This window comes from Tetrao urogallus (genome assembly GCF_951394365.1).
Source record: "Tetrao urogallus genome assembly, chromosome: 5".
In the NCBI taxonomy this organism is placed as follows: domain Eukaryota; kingdom Metazoa; phylum Chordata; class Aves; order Galliformes; family Phasianidae; genus Tetrao; species Tetrao urogallus.
In genome coordinates, this window is record NC_136818.1 from 5,703,143 (window position 1) to 5,723,283 (window position 20,141).

The window sequence follows — 20,141 nt, forward strand, 5'->3', positions numbered from 1 at the left end:
GCTAGATTTTGGTGGTGCTGCTTTCTTTCCTGTACCAGAGGCTTATTAACAGAGTTTACGCTTGTAGTTCTTCAGTGTTTATGACTTACACATATTCACACTTTAGCAATGGAACGCAGCATGTTAGTCAGAACAAAGCTTTGAGAATAAAGCCAGTTTCAATTAGAAGTCCCAGTGAAAGATTACAAAAGAAACAGGAAAGAGCCTTCAAAGACAAAACCCTATTTTATTGCTCTTCACTGTTTTTTTACAGGCCTCAAGAAAAACAATTTATAAACTACCTTCAGATTTTATCATAAGGATTAGAAAGTAAAAGCAACTTCAGCTTTAACTAAAAAACAACAACAAAAAGCCCCCCACAAAAACAACACGTGTACAAGAGGAAAAGGATTAAAAATGACTGCTAAAGCAGCCAGTGCATATTCAGCTGTCCCATAAAGCAAATAGGACAGTATTAGACTGAACTGTGTGCTGAAATTAGTTCATTATTCATTCCCTCGACGACTCTTCTTGTGACTTTTCTTAGATCTGAAAGGGAGAACAATTATGTGTCACAGTTCTAGTAACTGTTTTAAACAGACAACATGAATTACAGCAATAAGTGGTGTTTTACACAGCCACGTGTGGATAGTGTAACTAGAAAACACTGAATGAAGTACCATATCAAATACTTCATTTACTACATAGTAAGAAGACCTTCAATCCCCAAGATTCAATGACAAGCACGAGCTCTTACAACCAAACACCCATCCTTAAGAAATGTGCCACAAAATAATACCTTTCAGGTGATTTGGAATGACTTCTGTGTCTGTGACTACGATGATGTCCTGTAAGACAGAAAAAACCCAAAGTTACTTCCATAGACCCTGGAGGTCTTTTTTCTTTTGCTCTTGCAATCTGCTTCTAATTGTCCTAGCTAATTAGGCACTCAAATTAACCTCCTGCCAAGTATCTGAAAAGTGTACCCAGGCAATTTTGTGAGTATTGGAGCAGTTCTCAACACTTTCATACAATTAACCACTTTATAAACCAGATTAAGCATGTAAACTACCTTTTGATACTATGACACTGAATTTTCTTTCAGTAGATGTCGTCTGGTTAAAAAAAAAAAAAGCCAGATTAATTTAAAAACTACAGAAATACCTGGAGATTTAGATCTTGATCTGTGGCGCCTCTCCCTGGATCTGCTCCGGTGCCGTCGTGGGCTTTTGCTGCGATGCCTCTCCCGGCGTGGTGATGGACTGAGAGGAAAGAAGCTTTTAAGACAGCCATGCTACAAACATACGTTTTAACATAAAGTAACAGAATAAAAGACTACCTTCTTCTCTTTGGAGAGCGGCTTCGCCTGTAATTGAGGGAGAAAAGCAGCATTAAAATTAGTAACAGAAACACCAGTTTCATTCCCTATACACTCTAGCAACTGCACCCTACACTCTCCTATAGCCTATAGTAGCAGTTGATGGGCTTGATGCACAAGGGGCAGTACATGCTTTGGTCTGGCCCATGCATTGAGCAGAAGGGTTAAGTGATGATTCTTTTCTGGCTTGCTACCAGGAGGAACAGTACCTGGATTTTCTCTCAAAACTTCAGCTTACATGGAAACAAGCACTTTGTTCCCCTTAGTATCTTCATTCTATTATCAGATTTAGCTAACAGTGGCCAGCAAGTTCAACAGTTACTGAAGATCAAGGGAAACAGTCAGATGTCAACTGTGACTGCACTGCTCCTTACTTTAGGAAGTGGCTAAAGAACGTGGAAAGTGTAAGAGATTCTGGGCCTAAATTGTCATCTTCTCCTTCGTGCTTCACTGCAGCCCTCCGCAGCACAACAGGTAAAAATACTGCTGAGAAGGAGCCACGTCTCACCTTCGTGGAGACCTGCTTCGGCTCCGCCTGTATCGTATAGCTGGAGATCTGCGAGGTTTGTCAAGGTCTCTGTAGCCTCTTCTGCGGTGATCAGGAGACGGTACTCGCTCCAGCTGGGAACAGCGGGGGAAAAAGGTTCTGTAAGTCTTTCATCGAGGTTTTATTTATAACAAGGAATTCTGAATGATAAATCTAAGTGAAAAAAGAGGAAATAAGCCATCCAATAACATTTTCCTTAATGATGAAGGAAATCCTTAGGCCTATCTCGTAGAAAGGAGAAACTGCAGCACAGCTAAGAATAGCAGATGCCCAGTGCATAAACTCACTCCAGTAGTATGTTTCTTTGATATATATGGAACTGAGTTTCAGGGTCAACAGAAATCAAGCCTTGTATTCTTCAAATATTTCATATTCCTGTATGAGTGATACTGCCCAAATTTGGTAACTGGAAATTAAAATGGCTGCTTTCATACTGTTGATTCTTAAATAACACAGCAGATTTGACTACAGTTGTCATCATAACCTTCACCATCTTTACTTGTTGGCTATGTAAAATAATAGATAGATAAAATAATTTATCTAAAACATGTTTAAGTAGCACAAAAGAGATTCAGAGCTGTGATTTTCAGCAGGCAGGAAAGCCTGACAGACAACACTTCAGAGCTGCTTCAGGATCTAAAGCGTTCTCACAGGCAGCTTATGTGAAAATCCATTAAGGGAAGAGCTGATAGTTGCAAACAGCTGAGATCTCTCAAATATTTCTCACAAACCCACACAGTTTGTGGCAGTTCCAGCACTAGCTTTACCTTTTCTTCTAAAACATGTCACTAACCTTTTCATCTTCCTCTTCTTCCTCCTCACTAGATTCTACATCATCCATATCTTCTTCCAGAGCACTAACACGAGGTTCAAGTTGCTCAGCTTCTTCCAGAACATATCGTTTCTAGGAGAAATTACAACTTTATTCTTGGGCTATATATAACATAAGCACCAAAGAGGCATCTGACATGCCCAAAGATTCTTAATCATAGCTTCATTCAACTAGTGTGCTATGCCAGTAGCTGATACAACTACTGAATATGATGCAGTTAAGACCATTTGTTTCTCCAAACCTGCAATCGAGGCAGAATTATATCGCACACACGTTCCTCGTGGAGCAGTTCATCGATAAACTCATCCACATGCATCAGTTCAAATTCTAGAGGGAAAAAAATAGCATCTTAAATATATGGTCAATACTATACAAATGAGATACTTTGGACTTCGCTGAAGGAGCTGCACAAACAATAGCTTTAAAATTTTTCTTAATGGTGAAGGAAATCCTTAGGCCTGTCTTGTAGAAAGGAGAAACTGCAGCACAGCTAAGAATTGCAGATGCCCAGTGCATAAACTCACTCCAGTAGTATGTTTCTTTGATATATATGGAGTTGAGTTTCAGTGTCAACAGAAAACGCCAGCACATGGGGAAAGCAAAATAAGAAAGGCAGTTCTTATTTGTGCAAGACTCACAACATGATATCACAAGGATAAGTCAGTAAAAGCAGTGTTTCAAAAGGATAGTTGTGTTCCATTTTTTAACTTACACATTATTAAAAGAGAATATTTTTCTAAAAGAAACACCTGCTAAAGAGGCCACTAATGCACTGAGAAACCATAACCACATAAGGTTGCTTACCCCCATTTCTGTTCTGACTTTTTATTTTTCGATAGTCGTTGTAGAGTGGTTCAAGATACTTGTAGCAGTCAATAGCTGTGCCTGTCAATCTCATGTACAATGCACCAAGCATTCGGACATACCTGGAAAGTAAACCATTGCACATATCTGAGCTTTCTGCACAGTCAGCAGTTTAAATAATTCCCAGAATTTTATGAGAAAAACAGTACCCTACAATAAAACATGTCTGTATGGATCTTCTCCTTCAAATACTCAAGCACGTGCAGCATCCCAGTACAGGTTGTTTATATGTGCAGAGCTGCATTATCACTCCCAGAAATTAAACACTTTAGAGAAAGTAGGTGATTATGGCTCCATTAACGCACCTCACTCCCAGTACTTTGAGCTGTGTTACTGCAGAGAACATAAGCCATAAAGGCAAAATATTTTCAGCAGCCCAGCAACAAGAGGAACAAGCCTTCAGAAAGCAAGAGTAAGGCCAGGCTTTAGCAAGAAGAGCACATTACAGGAAGCTGAACCCTGCCCTGGAGCTTCCCTGGCAGTTCAGGACATCCACATTTCGACAAGCAAAAGAGCTCAAGGCAAGGAAACGTGCTACAGACTTACTTGAAGTCCTCATTTTTTATGAACTCCACAATGATGTCCTTCTCGGGCTGGATCTGAAGCATCTTCAGCGTCAGGCACAAGAAAGGCGTGGGCTTGATGTTCCCGCCATAGACGCCCCCCACGTACTTCAGCTCCATGGCCTTGTCCACCACCAGCTCGGCTGCGAGATGAACAGCCATCAGTGCCGGCCTCCCCTCGAACTCCCCGCCCGACCCAGCCCGCCATACCCGTGAGGCCGAAGCATTCCTCTTTCCAATACTTGGACTCGTAAATGCGGGTACGAATGATCTTCTCCACGAGGTACTGCGGGTTGGTGCCGTGGATGCTGTGCGCGTCCTTTACCGTGCGGTTCGCCATGGCGGCCGCCCCCGGCTCCCCTCCGTACGGCGGCAAACACACTCACCCCACTTCCGCGGGGAACACTAACAACTTCCGCTTCCCGTCCCCCACCCCGCCACGTTCTTTTCGGGCAGAGCATCACTTCCGGTACCCCTTCCAGATTCAAATATGGCGGCACCGCCCGGCTACCTTCTCCCATCCTCTCCGTTCTGTGCGCACGCGCGGCGGAGGGGGCGGGGCTGCAGGTGGGCTTTGGCGCGAAATTCTATCGCGGGGGTAGCGGGAGCTCGCGGCGCTACCGTTGGTGCTGCTGCGCGCGGGGATCGCTGAGGTTTTATGGTGAGCGGGGCTGCGGTCCCTGAGGGCAGCGGGCGGGCGGGCGGCTGGCTGGCTGGCTGGGTTGCTCGTTCTGTGAGGGCGCTTCGGTGTCTCTGCGGGTTCGACCCCGTCCGGCGCCATGGCCACGCGGGCTGTTTGGCGGTAGGAAAGCAACCATGGGGATGGCGGCTCTGAGGCCAAAAAAGGAAGAGGGAGGGGAGGTGAAGCGTGCGCGACTGTTTCACCCGCCGCGTTCGTGGGAGATGGGCGAAAACCAGCGAGGAGAGGCGCTCAAACGGCCTTCGGTGTGCGAGGGCATTGTCAGGGAAAAGGGGGCCCTCAGGGCGGGTTTAACCCCGGGGGTTTAACGCGAGCGGCGGGCGGGGACTGAGGTTGGGAGCTGGGGCTACATCTTAATCTGCGCCGCTTGGGGGAATCGGGGACTGACGGCCATTCCCGCGGTTTGGAAAACTTGAGTGTTGTCCCCTCTTATTTTTAAGCTATAAGCGATAATTGCTCGTTTATGTGCTTATTCTTTTCCTCAGGAATCATGGACACCGGTCAGCAGAGCAAAATCATTTATTCCTGGTATGGAAAGCCCACGAGCTCAGACAGAAAGCTGAGGACTCTGCAGTACAAGTAAAAAGCGTTTGTTTCTGTTTTTCTCAGGGGGACGTAAGCAGTGACACTTGCTTTGCCTTTTTGATGTCACTTAAGTTAATTGGGCTGTGAGAATATTACTAAATAACAGTAGTTTTGTCGTACTGTCATGACATTGTATGTGTACCACAAAAAGCGTTGTCATAAAGCTCTTGAAATGTAAATTGCATGTTTGAGCAAAAGCACTTAATTATAATCTGTAAATAAGTGTTAACTGCCTATTCAAAATGCAAGTGAAGGTTTTTAATTGGGAAGTTTTGTTGTTGTTTTTAAACTTTAGTCTTTGTTGGAGGGGCTATAAGTGGCTTTAAGTTGGGCAGGAGGTCAGATTTGATGGCATGTGAATTGTAAAGGATGTTGAACTGTCTACATCATTTTCTAGAGGAATTCTTATCAAATCAGAGAGAAGCAAAACAGAAAGATGTATACAGCTTGGTGACTTTGTTCTAATAGAAGGGGAGAATGCAGATCAACCTTTTGTGGCACAACTCCTGGATTTGTACGAAGATGGTAAGAAATAAAAACTCACCTCCTACATGAGGAATCTTAAAATGCTTTAAAGATAACTATACCATGGGGATGTGATTAGCATTAATGCTGTGTTGCTGCTCTAAATTATTACAGGAACGGGACTGTGCTGATCACTGCTTGTGTATGCACGTTCTCCCTAAAAATTTGGTGCTGATTTCATCTAAATTGGATAGCTAAATGCAGTTGAAAGGCTTTAAAAGGCACAGTCTTTTGCTTACTTGTTTACTTCTAGAAGAAACAGTCCTCAAGGAAGGCAACGTGAGCTCTTGCTTCATTTAGATATTGGAGAATCCCACTGGAACAAGAGTGCTGCAGCCCTGAGACTTGCGTGTTATTAGACACCAAGGATTTCAGTGTAGCATACACAGCTGAATAAATAGGCTCGTCACTTCTGTCTCTTATTTGTACTACTTATACTGCTTATTTCTAGGTAGAGATAGATATGAAATGATAAGTCATGGCAGGCAAGTGAGACAAAGGCTATGTAGAGTCTGAATGAGAAACTATTTATTAGCTAAGCCTCATTTCTTTCAACAGCTGTTGTTTCTTTTGATCTGCATTGATAATATTTTGTGGGTTTTCTCATTCAAAACAAAAATACACAGAGTGATGCGTATTTGTAACGCACATTTATTGTAACAACTGAATATTCTTTTCATGCTGGACTCAAATTTGTCAATCTTTCTTGAAAAGGTTTTCCATGTCTTTGACAAAGTCGTTAAAGATGCTTGGTTTTGTTTTCATTTGAAGATGAACACCTTAAAATATGAATAGGAGCATAAAAACTGTATTATGTTCTAAATTTCTTTTAACTCTATCCATGAGGAACTTTCTCATGCCGTTTATTCAGACTTTCTTCTCTGGTATTTCACAGCAGGATTCTCTGGTTCGTTAGTCAGTGAGCAAACATTTCTGGTTGATCTTTAAAATAACCCTGAAATTAGCAGTAATGTTATGAAACTTCTCAGTTCTCCTTTTATGTCACTGCTTTCATTTAGTGAAGTTCAGTTAGATCGCGTGCACGCCAGTATGGAACCTCTTCTTTTGTGACAGTGAAATATTAGATTATCACAGAATGGCTTGGCTTGAGGACCACGAAGATCATCTCGTTTCAACCCCCCTGCTATGTACAGGGTAGCCAACCAGCAGACCAGGCTGCCCAGAGCCACATCCAGCCTGGCCTTGGATGCCTCCAGGGATGGGGCATCCACAGCCTGCTTGGGCAGCCTGTTCCAATGTGTCACCACCCTCTGTGTGAAAAAAATTAGCTGATCTAAGTGAATTCTGTGATTTGAGGCTTGACATAGGTATCATCGTAAGCTGTGACAGTCTCAATTCAGATATCAACTCGTCAATGATATCAATTAATCATCAACTCAGACTTACAGTCTCATATCAGTTACTTTCTCACCTATGTCCATGTCGGATTTTTATCCTTGGTGGCTCATTTCTAGGCATTTTTGTTTCGAATTTCCCAGTGTGTGAGGAGGGAACAGATAAGGGAGTTTTATGGAACTCCTGGACAAAGAGCCTGCTTGCATGGGTTCTAAGAAATAAGGCTGGCATTTTCTTAACATTTACATAGCTACATACATTTGTAAATTTACTTGTATGCACACATGACTGACTCCCAGAGTAAAGCACTTAAGTACTTGTTATGTGACATATCAAAATAAAAGGCTCTTTAGAAACAGCTCTCTTTAGAACAGGCTTTAGTTGTTTGACTGAACTATACGGAAGATGCACCTTAAATTTAAATTCTCAGTGAAATTCCCCAGGATCATGTTGTTCAATCTTTCTCTAAATTAATCCAAGTCACTCCCAGCAAATGCTGTAGTGCCCAAAGTTTTCCCTGACTGTCCCACGTCTGTCTAGCGAGCACTGAACAACGTGGCTGTGGTATCCCTGTGGTTCACCAGAAATGTGCAATTCCATCCAGTAACCAGTGGCACAGCTGTGGTGCCCTTAATGTGGTACTGCAGTAGTGATGAATTGGAATCCTGAGCTTTGATGTTATTAAATGTCACTCTTCTAAAGTATTCACATTGCTGATAGTATAGAACTGTCTGCGTACTTTCTTGCCAGAGCTATGAGAGCTGTAACTTCTGCATCATTTGTCAGTTTCTAGTTTTGGCCTTAACTTTGTTTGACCTAGAGCGAATTTATCTCCCTCATTCATCTGGAAAATTTTTCATCCTCTTTTTTCTAAAAGTTAAGGAAGAACACTGCTTTTCAGTACATAAATGTAAAGTGTCTTGTGCAGTATTTTAGTTGAAGTCACCAAGGTCTGGTAAGAACTATTTGTGGCACGAGAGAATCCTTAGTGTTCATTTTCTTTTCATTTGTAGGGGCTCAGCAGAAGCATGCAGTTGTGCAGTGGTTCACTCATATTACAGAGGTACCTAAGAATAAGCAGAAACTGCTTAAAAGAAGGATTTCTTCCCAGGAAGTGTTTTTTGATCTAGTTTCTGGCTATGACACTGACATAGCTGTGGAGACTATCATCGAAAGTGTGCTGGTACGTACTGCAGCCTATCTACATGCAGAGGGAAAAAAGAAAGAAACAATTTGGAAAACAGAACAGTGCAGCTACTTCACTTCCTCCTGAACTGAACGTGCAAGGTGTATTTGATTGCTAATGAAGTTGTGCAGGATGGTTGAAAACTCAGTACTCCTCCTTTCTTCCATCCCCAAATGACTTTGGTTATGGGCAGCCAGCCCGTCTAGAGGATTGCGTGGAAGGAAGTAATGTGATGGAGGCCTGTCATGGTTTGACAGGGCCTGTACCAGGGTAACACTGTGCCAATTGTTTTGTAGGCTGAACTCGTTGCCATTTCTAATGAAGCTCCATGAGTTCCAACCGTAAGATATGTGAAGAGAAAACGGTTGAATGCTAAATCAGCAGTATGCATGTGTTGGTATTTTTTTCTCCTTTTTCAGGTAATACCACTGCGTCTGAAGGATGAACTACCTACTAGATTAAAAAAGGAGAAAATCTTCTGTGTGAAACAGTCTTGGGATGGGAAATGCTTTAGGGTTTTGTCCCCAGACACGTTCTCTATGCTGAATGAAGCTAACAAGAAAGGAGATGGCATCCCAAACTCTGTCAGCTCTTTTGTTCCTTCGGAGATCACTTCCTCTGTGAAAAAAGAGACCAAGAAGGTTGCTTGGAGTGCCCCAAAAACAAAAAATGTTGAGATGGGAATAGAATCAAAACATTCTGCTTCTAAGTCTTCCCTTTCTAAGAAGAGACATTCACTAAGAATAGATAATGGCACCAAAAATCCAACTGCAAGAAAGAAGTTAGATTTGAGCAGTACGTATATGTCAGTGTGTGTATTCTGTCCATTTGGTTGTTTTGAATGTAGTATTGTGACTCCATCTTGACCTCACAATGTCTGCCTTATTTTTCCTTACTTTTCTGGTTAATGGTATACAAGAAAGTTTACGTTGGATTGACTGAATGAACGCATTTGGACCATATATTCAAACTGAAAGCTGAGTGAAGTTAGAAGCGATAGAACCTGATTTTTCACTTTTCTACTATGTTGTTGTATTCATAGAGGAAATGCATGCTTTCCTGTAATTCAGTTTTCTGTCCACAAAGCTTAATGCCATCAGGTTTCATTTAAATTACAGCTCTGAGTCATACAGCGTCTTCTGAAACTTCTAACTCAAACCACTTATGTTAAAGCCTGACAAAATCTTGCTTTTCATTCCTAGGTCCCACAAGATCTTCAAAAGGCAAACTCCTGGAAGAGGATGTTTTGGAACTTTTAGATGATGTCTATGATTCTCAACTGTTAAAACCAACAGCTATTAAAAGAAAAGTGAAATTCACTGAAATTCTAAGCTCGCCACCAAAAATAGCTTGTGCCAATGATAAGCTGGAGTCAGTGTTTGGTACAGCAGAGCACCAGGAGGTGTTTAGTGATACGCTAAGACTGTCCCCTTATAGGAAGGTTGAAGACTCCAATGAGAAAGTCAAGAATCTTAATATGGAAGATGATGCTATAATGTAAGTAACAGTATTTTCATAACTATTTTTGTATTTGCATTGAGTTCACAGGCTTAACAGTAGAGCCTGAAGTTTAAAGGGCTTCCTCTCCATCATTACAAGTGTGGTCCAGATAAAAGTAGCTCTGTGTTCTTTACAGCTTAACTGGACATAAGGAGCTGGGGAGTCAGAGCCCAGCGGTGACCCCTCGTTCTCGTAGGACGTGTACACAGGAGACAAGCACTCGCATTGCAGAACAAATCAGGTGAACTTTTGCTTTCATGCAATCTTGTTCAAATGGTTTTTGACACCTCAAAGCCTCAAGAGTTTGTATAGCTTAATACAAATATTGCAGAGTGGGTAAAAACTGTCTTATATTAAGAAACATTAAGCTGACTTCCTTTAATACTTGTCTGTTAAATAGCTATGGAAAATTAATGGTTGAAGTGGAGAATAAGTTGACTTGCTGATTATAGGCACCTTACAGGAAGAACTGAAAATGTGTCAAATAACACTGTAGTGAGCAGTCATATGTGGTTTATTTAAAAAAAAAAAAAAAAAAAAAGCAAAAAAAAACCAAAACAAAACTTCTGTCATTTCTTTCTGATAGCTTATTAAACATGCTAGAATCAAAGGAGGCAGAGGATTTTCTGTCTAGCTCGGACGGTTCTTACTCCTCAAGTAGTGAGGAAGAAGATAGTGATGTGGGCTGCACACCAGAGAAGAAAGCCAAATCGAGCAGAATGTTCAGTACCCCAAAATCTTCAAGGAAGCCTTCAGTTCACACTCCTGCCAAGACCCCAAGGAAAACAGTAAGGTTCCTCATAGCTGCTGACACTTTAAAAAGTTTTCTTTATTGTTTCTAATCTTTTTTTTTTTTTTTTTTTTTAATGCTCAATGCCTGTATGCCAAAGTTAAGTATCTGAGCTCCTATGCTTTAGATGAAACATTTGTATGATTTTCAGTATGACTAAGTTATGAAAATACAGTACTTGGTTATCCTCAATGTTACAACAGTGTTGATCAGAAAACTCTCCAGCCTAAGCAAAGGAAATGTTGGATTAGGCTGGAGCTGACCAGTGACTGCTGAATGTGCTGGGTTGGTTTGTTTGTTATGTGGCTGTAATGTCTTGACTTGCTTTGAGGAAGGACAGGGGAGAGAATTTGGAAGGGAGGAAGAACATTAGCACGTCCTGAATCAGTAGTTCTTAGGCTGTGGATTCAGGTCATCTACTAGTGATACATAAGTGAAAGTCTTGTGTGAATCACTGGGCAGCTTTACAAGAGAAGAATCCCTAGGGTATAATTAGTTGTTTGTTTTTTTTTTTTTAAGATGATTTGAGGAAACTGTTTGAAACACCTGAATGGTGCTGCGTTTCTCAACAGCTATTCTCAAGAAAAAAAATAAGCTCCGTGCTGGTTCAAAGGAAGGCAAGAGATAATGAAATGATGGATTTGTTTCTACATGAGAAACTATTGAAAGCAGTACATGAATTATGAATCTTAAAATGAGACAGTGTGGGAGGAGATACAGTGTAGGTGTGTGAAGTCACCAGTGGCAGAAGAGTGGAGCAGAAACTGTTTTTCTCTCCCAGTATAATCTACAGGCTCTCAAATAAACCTGGTAGAAATTATGATTAAAAGCAATTAGTCAGTTATTCAGTGAGTAGTTAGACTTGTGCAGTTCTTGGGCAAGCAGTACTTTTACTGTACAAATATTATGTGAATTTAGTGAACAACTGACTTAAGTACCCAAGAATGATCCATTTCTGAATAGTCTTTGGTCAGTGCAATCTTCATATATTGCAGGAAGCTGTGAGTTCAGGACTGTGCTGTGCAGTGTTTATGGCTGTGCTAAAGACAGTATGGCCAGCAGTTTCTCATAGTGTCACAGCCACTGGGCTTGGGATGGGGATATTTAGGGGGGCTAATTAAAATCGGCCTCTGTTTATGTAAAGTGTAACACAGAAATCCTAGCACAACTAGAGCTTGTAGGCACAATGAGGAAGAATATATAAGATACTGCATGGCTTTTTTGTTTGGACAGTGAAATACAGATCATTAGTTTCTAGTTGTTTGCTCTTTCTTGAGAACCAGGTCACTTTGGAACACTGAGTTACAGAACGTAAAGAACTTTAAAATATTTCAGCAAATCAAAAGGTGAAGTTGTCTGTGTCGCTATTTTGCTTGCTGGTTTCTTTGTCTCCTCAAGGAAGAAAAAGACCATGAGACTTAATTTGGCAATTCCTTCCTGTAAGGACCGTGCCTCCTTTCACCTTGTACTTTGACATCTCCAGGAAGTTTGTGTAATCAGCGTTTCAGAGGCTCATATGAATGGTCTGTTTCTGGCAGAAATTCCTGTATGTAGCACATCTGTTTGAGATCCTAATTTTTTCTTCTCAGCCCTTACTGGGAACACCCAGGACACCCCGGAATGCAACTCCTGAAATTCCCAGGCGCAGCCATGCAGCACAGAAACCAACCAGTGTACTGGAAGAAGCCAGATTAAGGTAACGTTCACTGAAGGCAGGAAATGCTAAAATAAGGTAATGTCACCTGTACCAGATTGAATAAATTCAGTGAACATGGGTAGTATTTTGATTTCAGAGGAACACTAAGGAATTGACAATAAATACTATAATTACAGGTGGCTATAGTACTACCTCTACGATTGCAAGTCATTGTAACTAGTTCTTAATGCTAAATTCTTCAGAGTTAGGTATCTGTCTTTATTCTAACACTCAAAAAAATAAAAGCAAAGATCTTCTCTTGTAGATTTTACTGGTATTATGAGTACCATCCTACAAGCTATCACCTCTTTTTATCCCTACTATACCTCATTTCATACTATTTGATGATGATGATTGTTCAGCCATCTTAAAGCTCAAAAGCTTAAAACCTCTAGAGAGACTAGACTGTTTCATTTGGACACTTGACATTGGTGTTCAAACCTAAAGTATATAAGACAGATTTAAAAACTACACAGAGCTGTGAAGGGAAGAGGTGGGAGGGGCCTGCTATTTGCTTTGCCCCTTAAGGCCCTTCAGGAAGATCTGTGAAAATACAACTCTTTGGCCTCCGGTTTGTTTGACTCCTTTGTTTGTTTTAATCAAAAGGCTGCACGTTTCTGCTGTCCCAGAGTCTTTGCCCTGTCGTGAGGAAGAATTCCAGGATATCTATAACTTTGTGGAAAGCAAACTTATTGATGGCACAGGAGGGTGAGTTCATTGGTGAGGCTGTGTAACTGAGATCACACATATCTATGGTGCAGTGTCAGTCAATCAAGGCTGCTTTTATTTAAAATGCTATCCTTGTTTGACTGAAGTAAAGATCCTAGTTGAATTTTCCAGCGTGTTTTTTTCCTTGAGAGCTTGTTGTGTGTGTAAATAATATGTAAATATATTTTCTTTATTGTACAAATTCAAATTTAAGACAGAAATGCCTAGTCAATTTTAGATGTCTGGGAAAATATTTTTTTTAACAAAGCAAAATTAGAATTTCTAAAGTATTTTAGATTGTTAGTTACTTTAATAATTAAAAAAAAAAAAAACCAACAAACCTTATATTCTAATGTGTGACATGTCCTAATTAGCAATGAAGTAACTGAATGTAGGGAATTACCTGAAGAGACATAGAGGGAAAGGTATTCAAGGCAACCTCAGAGTCCAGGAACTCCAATTTCTTGACTCTAAGAGTGTTACTCTTTTACTGAGACTGCTAAAAAGGCCTTCTGTTTTGTAGGTGTATGTATATTTCTGGAGTGCCTGGAACAGGTAAAACTGCAACTGTTCATGAAGTGGTTCGCTGTCTTCAGCGAGCTACAGAAGGTGATGACCTACCATCATTCCAGTTCATAGAGATCAATGGCATGAAGCTTACTGATCCTCACCAAGCTTATGTGCAGATTCTAGAGGTGAGAAAAGCCTCCTCAGCTGCTCTCCTTTGAAAGAAGAGGAAGTTCAGATCCTCAATATTTTATGGGGTTCAAGACAACTAACAATCAATACTTCTGAAAGTTAAAACATACAAAGCATTAAACTGCCTATTTCCAGAGTTTTGGTGTGATTAACCTGCAGTATAATTTAATTCTTGTCCAGTTACTGACAGGTCAGAAGGTGACAGCAGCTCATGCTGCAGTGCTGTTGGCAAAACTGTTCTGCACACCTGGACCAAAGAGGAAGACCACAGTGCTGGTAGTGGATGAGGTGAGACAAGGAATCCTTCCTTCTCCATCCTAAATCTTTCCTAAAGTATCATTTAAAAAAAAGGTTTTTAGAGAATGGAAAAACAGTTTGTGTTTAGAGCATGTCATATATGATCTAAAGGAGAAGACTTTGGAGTGAGGGCACTCAAATAGTTCCTCTTAGTCTCATTAGGAAACAATGTAAATAGATGAGTCTCCTGTTGCCAAAATTCTTTGTCTTTATTTTCATGTTGGTTTTATGGCATAATGAATGCTGTCAGCTCCTAAATAGCATGGGATTGAACTGTTCAGAGTATGTATTTTATCTGGAAGCTGCATTTTTTTGTGGAGAGAAAATTCACAATGAAAAATCTAGTTTTGAAACTGTGAATATACTGTGTTCAGTAATGATTTTTTTTTTTTTACTATGATTCAGATCTTTGCATGGTTAGGTAGTTTAATTTTGTTGGATGTAATATATCACATTAGCGTTTAAAATTGCAGCTTAAGTTTGTAATGAATACTTTTCAGAGAGAGATTAGAGCTCTAATTCAAAAAATGCAGTACTATTAGTAGATTAGCAAAGGAAATGCAGAGAGACACCTTATTCAGTATTATGTGAGAAGTGTTTTGTGGCAGAACTCTCAAACCTCACTGTAAGTTGTACTGTTACAAGACATTCTTTTTCAGTCAGGTTCTTATCTTTTTCTTCAGCTTGATCTTCTGTGGACCCGAAAACAGAATGTGATGTACAACTTATTTGACTGGCCGACTCAAAAGCACTCCAAGTTAATCATCCTGGCCATTGCTAACACCATGGACTTGCCAGAGAGAATAATGATGAACAGAGTATCTAGCAGGCTGGTATGTCCTCTAACAATTAGGTTGCCAAGCTTAAAAAAAAAAAAAAAAAAAGAACTGATTGAGTGCTGCATGCAATCAAAAGTAATCTGGGAGGGAAAGGTAGAGTGGGTTACATCAGAAGTTAAATAATTACAAACAATTATAATTCTCTCTTGTCTCCATAGGGCAGGTGATCATATAAATCTTAGCAAAATAAGTACAGGAGCCAGCTCACTGGTCAGATGTTATGCTAGATAAGAACACTCTGTTCCTGTAAGAATGAATTAAGAAAAAGAAGGCAGATGTCTTTTTAAACATGTTAAGTTTTGTATAATTGAATTCTGTGCATCATGGTGAAGCTGCTACTCCAGAGTTCAGAGAAATTTCCTTCTGTTTTCCCTTGCTATTTCCCCTTTCATTTCTGGCACAGATTACTTGTCTCTGTTTGCTCTAATCAGATGGTGGATTTTTTTGTTCAATACCTTTGGTCAGTAAATTGAATGTACTCTATACATGTGTTTAATCCACTGTCCTAGGTCTTTGTTTCAGTGCTTCCATAAGAAGTGATTTGCGAGAACAGTGCTCTGCCTTCATCCTTCTGTGACTCAAAAATAGTGGCACAGGAACTGTGAATTGCTTTTTCCCACCCACTGAACCTGCAGATTAGCTGAGGCTCTGAGAATCCATGTAGTCAAGGGAGAGGAATTCATAAGGGATGTAAAGCTTTGCCTCCTGCAGGATGTGAAAGACAGTACATCATATATAAATTGTACATTGGCCTTCTCATCTGAAATCAGTTGTTATTAGCTTGAGCCAGAGGTGGATTTGTAGTTCTCTGCTGGTTGTTGACTTGCAGGCCTAACATTAAGTCAACAGTGTGACTGTATACATGCACATAGATATGCTAAAGAAGAGGTGGATAGTTTTGGTAGGTTCTGCTGTTACTGTACTTAAAAATCAGTGTAAACAGTAGTAATCAAAAGATTCTTATATTGGTGGCTCTAGTTTATTTACAAATTTTGTAAGAGAACTTGGATTCTAATAGCATGCACCACTAGCTCTGCCCTTCTGGGGTAGTGATCTGCACTCCATCTGTTTCATTGGTGGATGTGCATACTTATTTTACAAATGCAAAGCAGAAAAAAAAGATTAAAGCTTATCAAAGCTTGGAGGGGAAGAAGGAGACACAGATGAAACAGACTGCTCCAACCACAGAAGTTGTAACTGCTAACAATGCAAGCTATGCTTGAATAGTTTAAGTACTGCAAGAACTTCTCACTGCATTTTATTGTTTACTATAGGGTCTCACCAGAATGTCCTTTCAGCCTTACACCTACAAACAGCTACAGCAAATTATTTCGTCTAGACTGAACAGTGTGAAGGCATTTGAGGAGGATGCAATTCAGCTAGTTTCCAGAAAGGTAAATATAGTACAAATATTATCCTCTGTGTTGAGCCAGGTAAAAATTATGGGGATGTGAAAGAATTCTGTAACAGTAATCTCAGTTCTGTGGGTGCACATTCTGCAGTGGGGACAAAGTGAGGCACCAGTAGTGGATCCTGCACTGTTCTTTCTTTGAAGTATGCATGGCATTTTTGCAGGAAACATGCAAAGCAATGTCCCTGTTATTTCCACCTGCTTTGAGAAGGTTACTTAATGATACAATGTCAGCTTTCTACAGTGTTTGGCATAATAAATCATTGGATGGATCTTGGGGGTGGGGAAAGTCTAGTATGCAGTAACAGTGAAAATATCCATATTCATTTTGTCTTTCTCCAGATTTTCAAGGCCTCAGTGTAACCTATTCTGTTTCTAGTCTGTGTGCTCTGTAGTATAAAAAACAAATAGTGCCTTAGGGGTCAATAGCTTCTCAAATTGAGATGTGTGCATGGTCTAATGAAAACTTCATTAAAATTGTAAGCTGCAAGTGGGGTTTTAAGAGGTATTTAGTTTCAAAAATGTTGTAAGCGTAAAGTTCTTCATACACTTGCAAGTGTAAATCCATTATCTCAAGTAGTTGTGAACTCTTAAAAATAATATTACTTTGTGTATGAAAGACAGAATTTTTGCTTTTTTTGCTGTGTGAATGTGGACTGTGCTAAGGTACTCAAAATGTTTCTGAGAAGTTTTGAATTAAACTGTTCATGCTGAATTTCCTAGATTTTCTAACCTTCTGTGGTTTTAGAAGAAAAGTTCAGTCTCAAATTAGTGATTGCTAGATCAAGGTGGGTGTAGGGGAGTTGCTTTTGATCAGTAAGATCAAAATTTTGATGAATATTTCAAATCTGGATTTGCATAACACAGTCCACCTGTTTGTTTTTCTGGCCTATTGATTCTACAAGCTGAGAATTGTTTAGCAAAGAAATATTTTACAAACCTGTCATGTTTACTTTCAGGTAGCAGCACTGTCTGGCGATGCAAGGCGTTGCCTTGATATCTGCAGAAGGGCTGCTGAGATCTGTGAGTTTTCTAGCCAAAAGAGTTCTCATGAGATAGTCAGGATGGCCCACATAACACAAGCCATAGATGAAATGTTCTCATCACCGTACATAAAGGCAATCAGGTAAAAATATTTCTCTGGCTTTTATTTGCTTTTGTGTCGTTTTCACTGTGCTATTTTTCAAAAGCCTTCTGTCTATCTTTACGCTCCCTTTAGAGTGCATGTGATGCATTGTGTTCTGCTGAAATACGATTTTAAAAACAATAATGTCAGCACAGAAGAGGGATACAAAATAGAAATGAAAGATGGGAAAACAAGGTGCAGAAATTTCTTGTTTAATGTTAAATGTTTCCATTTTAGCCTTTCCCTCACGGATTTTGAGATGTTATGATTGTCCCTGTTTACTGTATTGTGTCTGAAAAATGTTAATTTGTTAATTCATAAATGTAAACTGACTGTTACACATTGCAAAGCATGTATGGAGTTTAATATGGATTCTGCCTTTTTCAGCTTCAGAGGTTCAGAATTATTAAAGAGGTACAGACTTGTTCTGCCAGCACAGTACAGTCACAGTATTATGGCATCACACAGTTCTGTAACTCATAGAGATTTACCATGTTAATTTTTGATCTCATGTCATTCCTCACATGAATGCTTGTAACAAACAAGGATCTGTACAACTAGCAAACTGTGTGGCACTTAACTGATCCATTAAGCTTTATATTCTGCATGGAGTCAAATGTCTTGTTCAGACAGATAGTGAAAGGAGTGAGATGCAATGCTCAGTATTGTCAGGGTTGCAGGTTGTACAACCCAGGGTTGGAGGTTGTAACACTGGCTGTTTGACAAAATGTCTTGCATATTTCCGCTGTCAGGTAGGAAAATACTCTGCATTTAAGTGTTGCTAGCAGGTGATTTTCCTCCCAGATTTCTTTCTAAGAGCTCACGAGTTCTGAACTTTGCAGACTGATTCTTGCCCATTTTGTTTTGATATTCAGGAATGCCTCAATGCACGAACAAATCTTTTTTAAAGCAATTTTAGCAGAGTTTCGTCAGGCGGGAGTTGAGGAGGCAACAGTTCAACAGGTATGTTGTTGTTTTGAGGTACATTTGAATGCACTGTAAAAACTCAGGCAAAACTTAAATGTTTAAATGCTTGGGATTTGTATTCCTAGAACCTGGTGGAGAACAATATGATAATAAATTGGGTCCCAGTGGTAAGTTGGGACATGGCTGTCCAGCCCAGGTGTGCAAAATAATTGGTGCTACCACTTGTAATTGGGAACACCTGCACATACATTAGCATTACCAGTGGTTTGGCTCACACAAGGAATTTTTTTTCCTCTGTATCTGCAAATCTGTTCTTGAACATCAAAGATTATCTTGTTAGGCTGATCTCTTATACTTTTTCCCCTAGTTTTTCCTTATTGGTCACTTGCCCTGTGTGTTCCTTCTGAGTGGACAGATGGGTGATGAGCTGTACATCAGCTCTTGGGCTGCTGGATCACCTTCATTCCACATAGTCCAGGGAAGGTGTAGTAACAAATGATGGAGTGGAATTGTGGACAGACTAGGTTACTACTTTTCTGAAAGAGTGGTCAGGTGCTGGAATGGGCTGCCCAGGGAGGTGGTGGAGTCACCAACCCTGGAGGTGTTGAAGGAATGTTTGGATTTTGTACTGAGGGATATGGTTGAGTGAGAACTATTGGTGATGCATGGACAGTTGGACTGGATGATCTTGTAGGTCTTTTCCAACCTTGGCGATTCTGTGATTCAGAGATGAGGAGGGAAGGAAATTTCCCTTTTTTCACCTTGGCCCATAGATTGCAGCAGGAGGTCAACTTGAGTTACATCTTTTTTTTTAACACCTTTTTTTCCTTTAACAGGTCTATCATCAACACATATCACTGTGCAGAATGGAGGGCATGCAGAGCCCAACAGTGTCAGACATCTTGGCCATTTGTGCCAGGCTCGGTGCCTGCAGGCTGCTGCTGCTGGAGTCCAGCAACAAATACCTTCACATGCGTGTGCGCCTCAACATCAGCCAGGATGATGTCATGTATGCACTCAAGGATGACTAAGGCAATAGAGATTTTATTTCTATATATGTACAAATATTTTAAAGATGGTCTATTTTATTTTTTTTAAGTACTGATAAAATAGTAGGTTGTATTTTTAAATATTTTTGTGTGGTGTATCAAAGCACTTTGTACAATAAAGAACTTGCTTTGGAGCATTTTAAATACTTGAACTGAAACAATCTGTTTCAAAAGCACTGTTGGTAAGCAGTCCCCTTCCAGCTGAGGTGTGTGAGCTGGAATTGATTACTGGCATCGGTGTTTCTCAGCTTATCCCTGTGGAGCTGCTTCTGTTGTGACCAGCCCTGTTGTTGTGGCATTAGTTTTTCTGTTGAGTACAAAAGATGCGTTTGAGGTATCCTTAAATCTTTGTTGTTTATGTCTTGAAAGTGAACTTTACATCTGTTGAATTAGTTGCATGACGGATTAATTGCTACCAGGGAGCTACACGTGTGACTGATGGCTTTTGTTGCTTTTAATCAACTTTGTGTATGTTAGCTGTTGAGAACTGCTTTAAAGAAATAACCTCAGCCATCTGCCTGAAACTTGCCTTCAACCTGACGCTGCTCCCGGGCCCGTATCCAAGGGCTGGAGACGGGGCGGCT

General features: G+C 40.3%; 2 protein-coding genes across 2 annotated transcripts; one reads left to right on the top strand and one right to left on the bottom strand.

Moving 5' to 3' along the window:
- Positions 1-485: 485 nt before the first annotated feature.
- PRPF38A (pre-mRNA processing factor 38A) lies at positions 486-4,503 on the bottom strand (the record flags this gene model as incomplete). Its single annotated transcript, XM_079536326.1, has 10 exons — positions 486-528; positions 779-827; positions 1,144-1,241; positions 1,319-1,345; positions 1,866-1,978; positions 2,698-2,808; positions 2,978-3,063; positions 3,541-3,662; positions 4,147-4,306; positions 4,374-4,503. The coding sequence occupies 10 exons, from the start codon at positions 4,501-4,503 to the stop codon at positions 486-488; spliced, it is 939 nt and encodes a 312-aa protein (XP_079392452.1).
- Positions 4,504-5,353: 850 nt separating this feature from the next.
- Positions 5,354-19,539, top strand: ORC1 (origin recognition complex subunit 1; the record flags this gene model as incomplete). The annotated part of the gene is made up of 16 exons (XM_079536366.1): positions 5,354-5,442; positions 5,846-5,973; positions 8,343-8,512; positions 8,935-9,310; positions 9,718-10,012; positions 10,152-10,256; positions 10,602-10,803; positions 12,395-12,501; positions 13,108-13,209; positions 13,733-13,904; positions 14,089-14,196; positions 14,889-15,038; positions 16,319-16,438; positions 17,415-17,581; positions 18,457-18,544; positions 19,345-19,539. 16 exons carry the CDS (start codon positions 5,354-5,356, stop codon positions 19,537-19,539), a joined length of 2,574 nt encoding a protein of 857 aa, XP_079392492.1.
- Between the last annotated feature and the right edge of the window lie 602 nt (positions 19,540-20,141).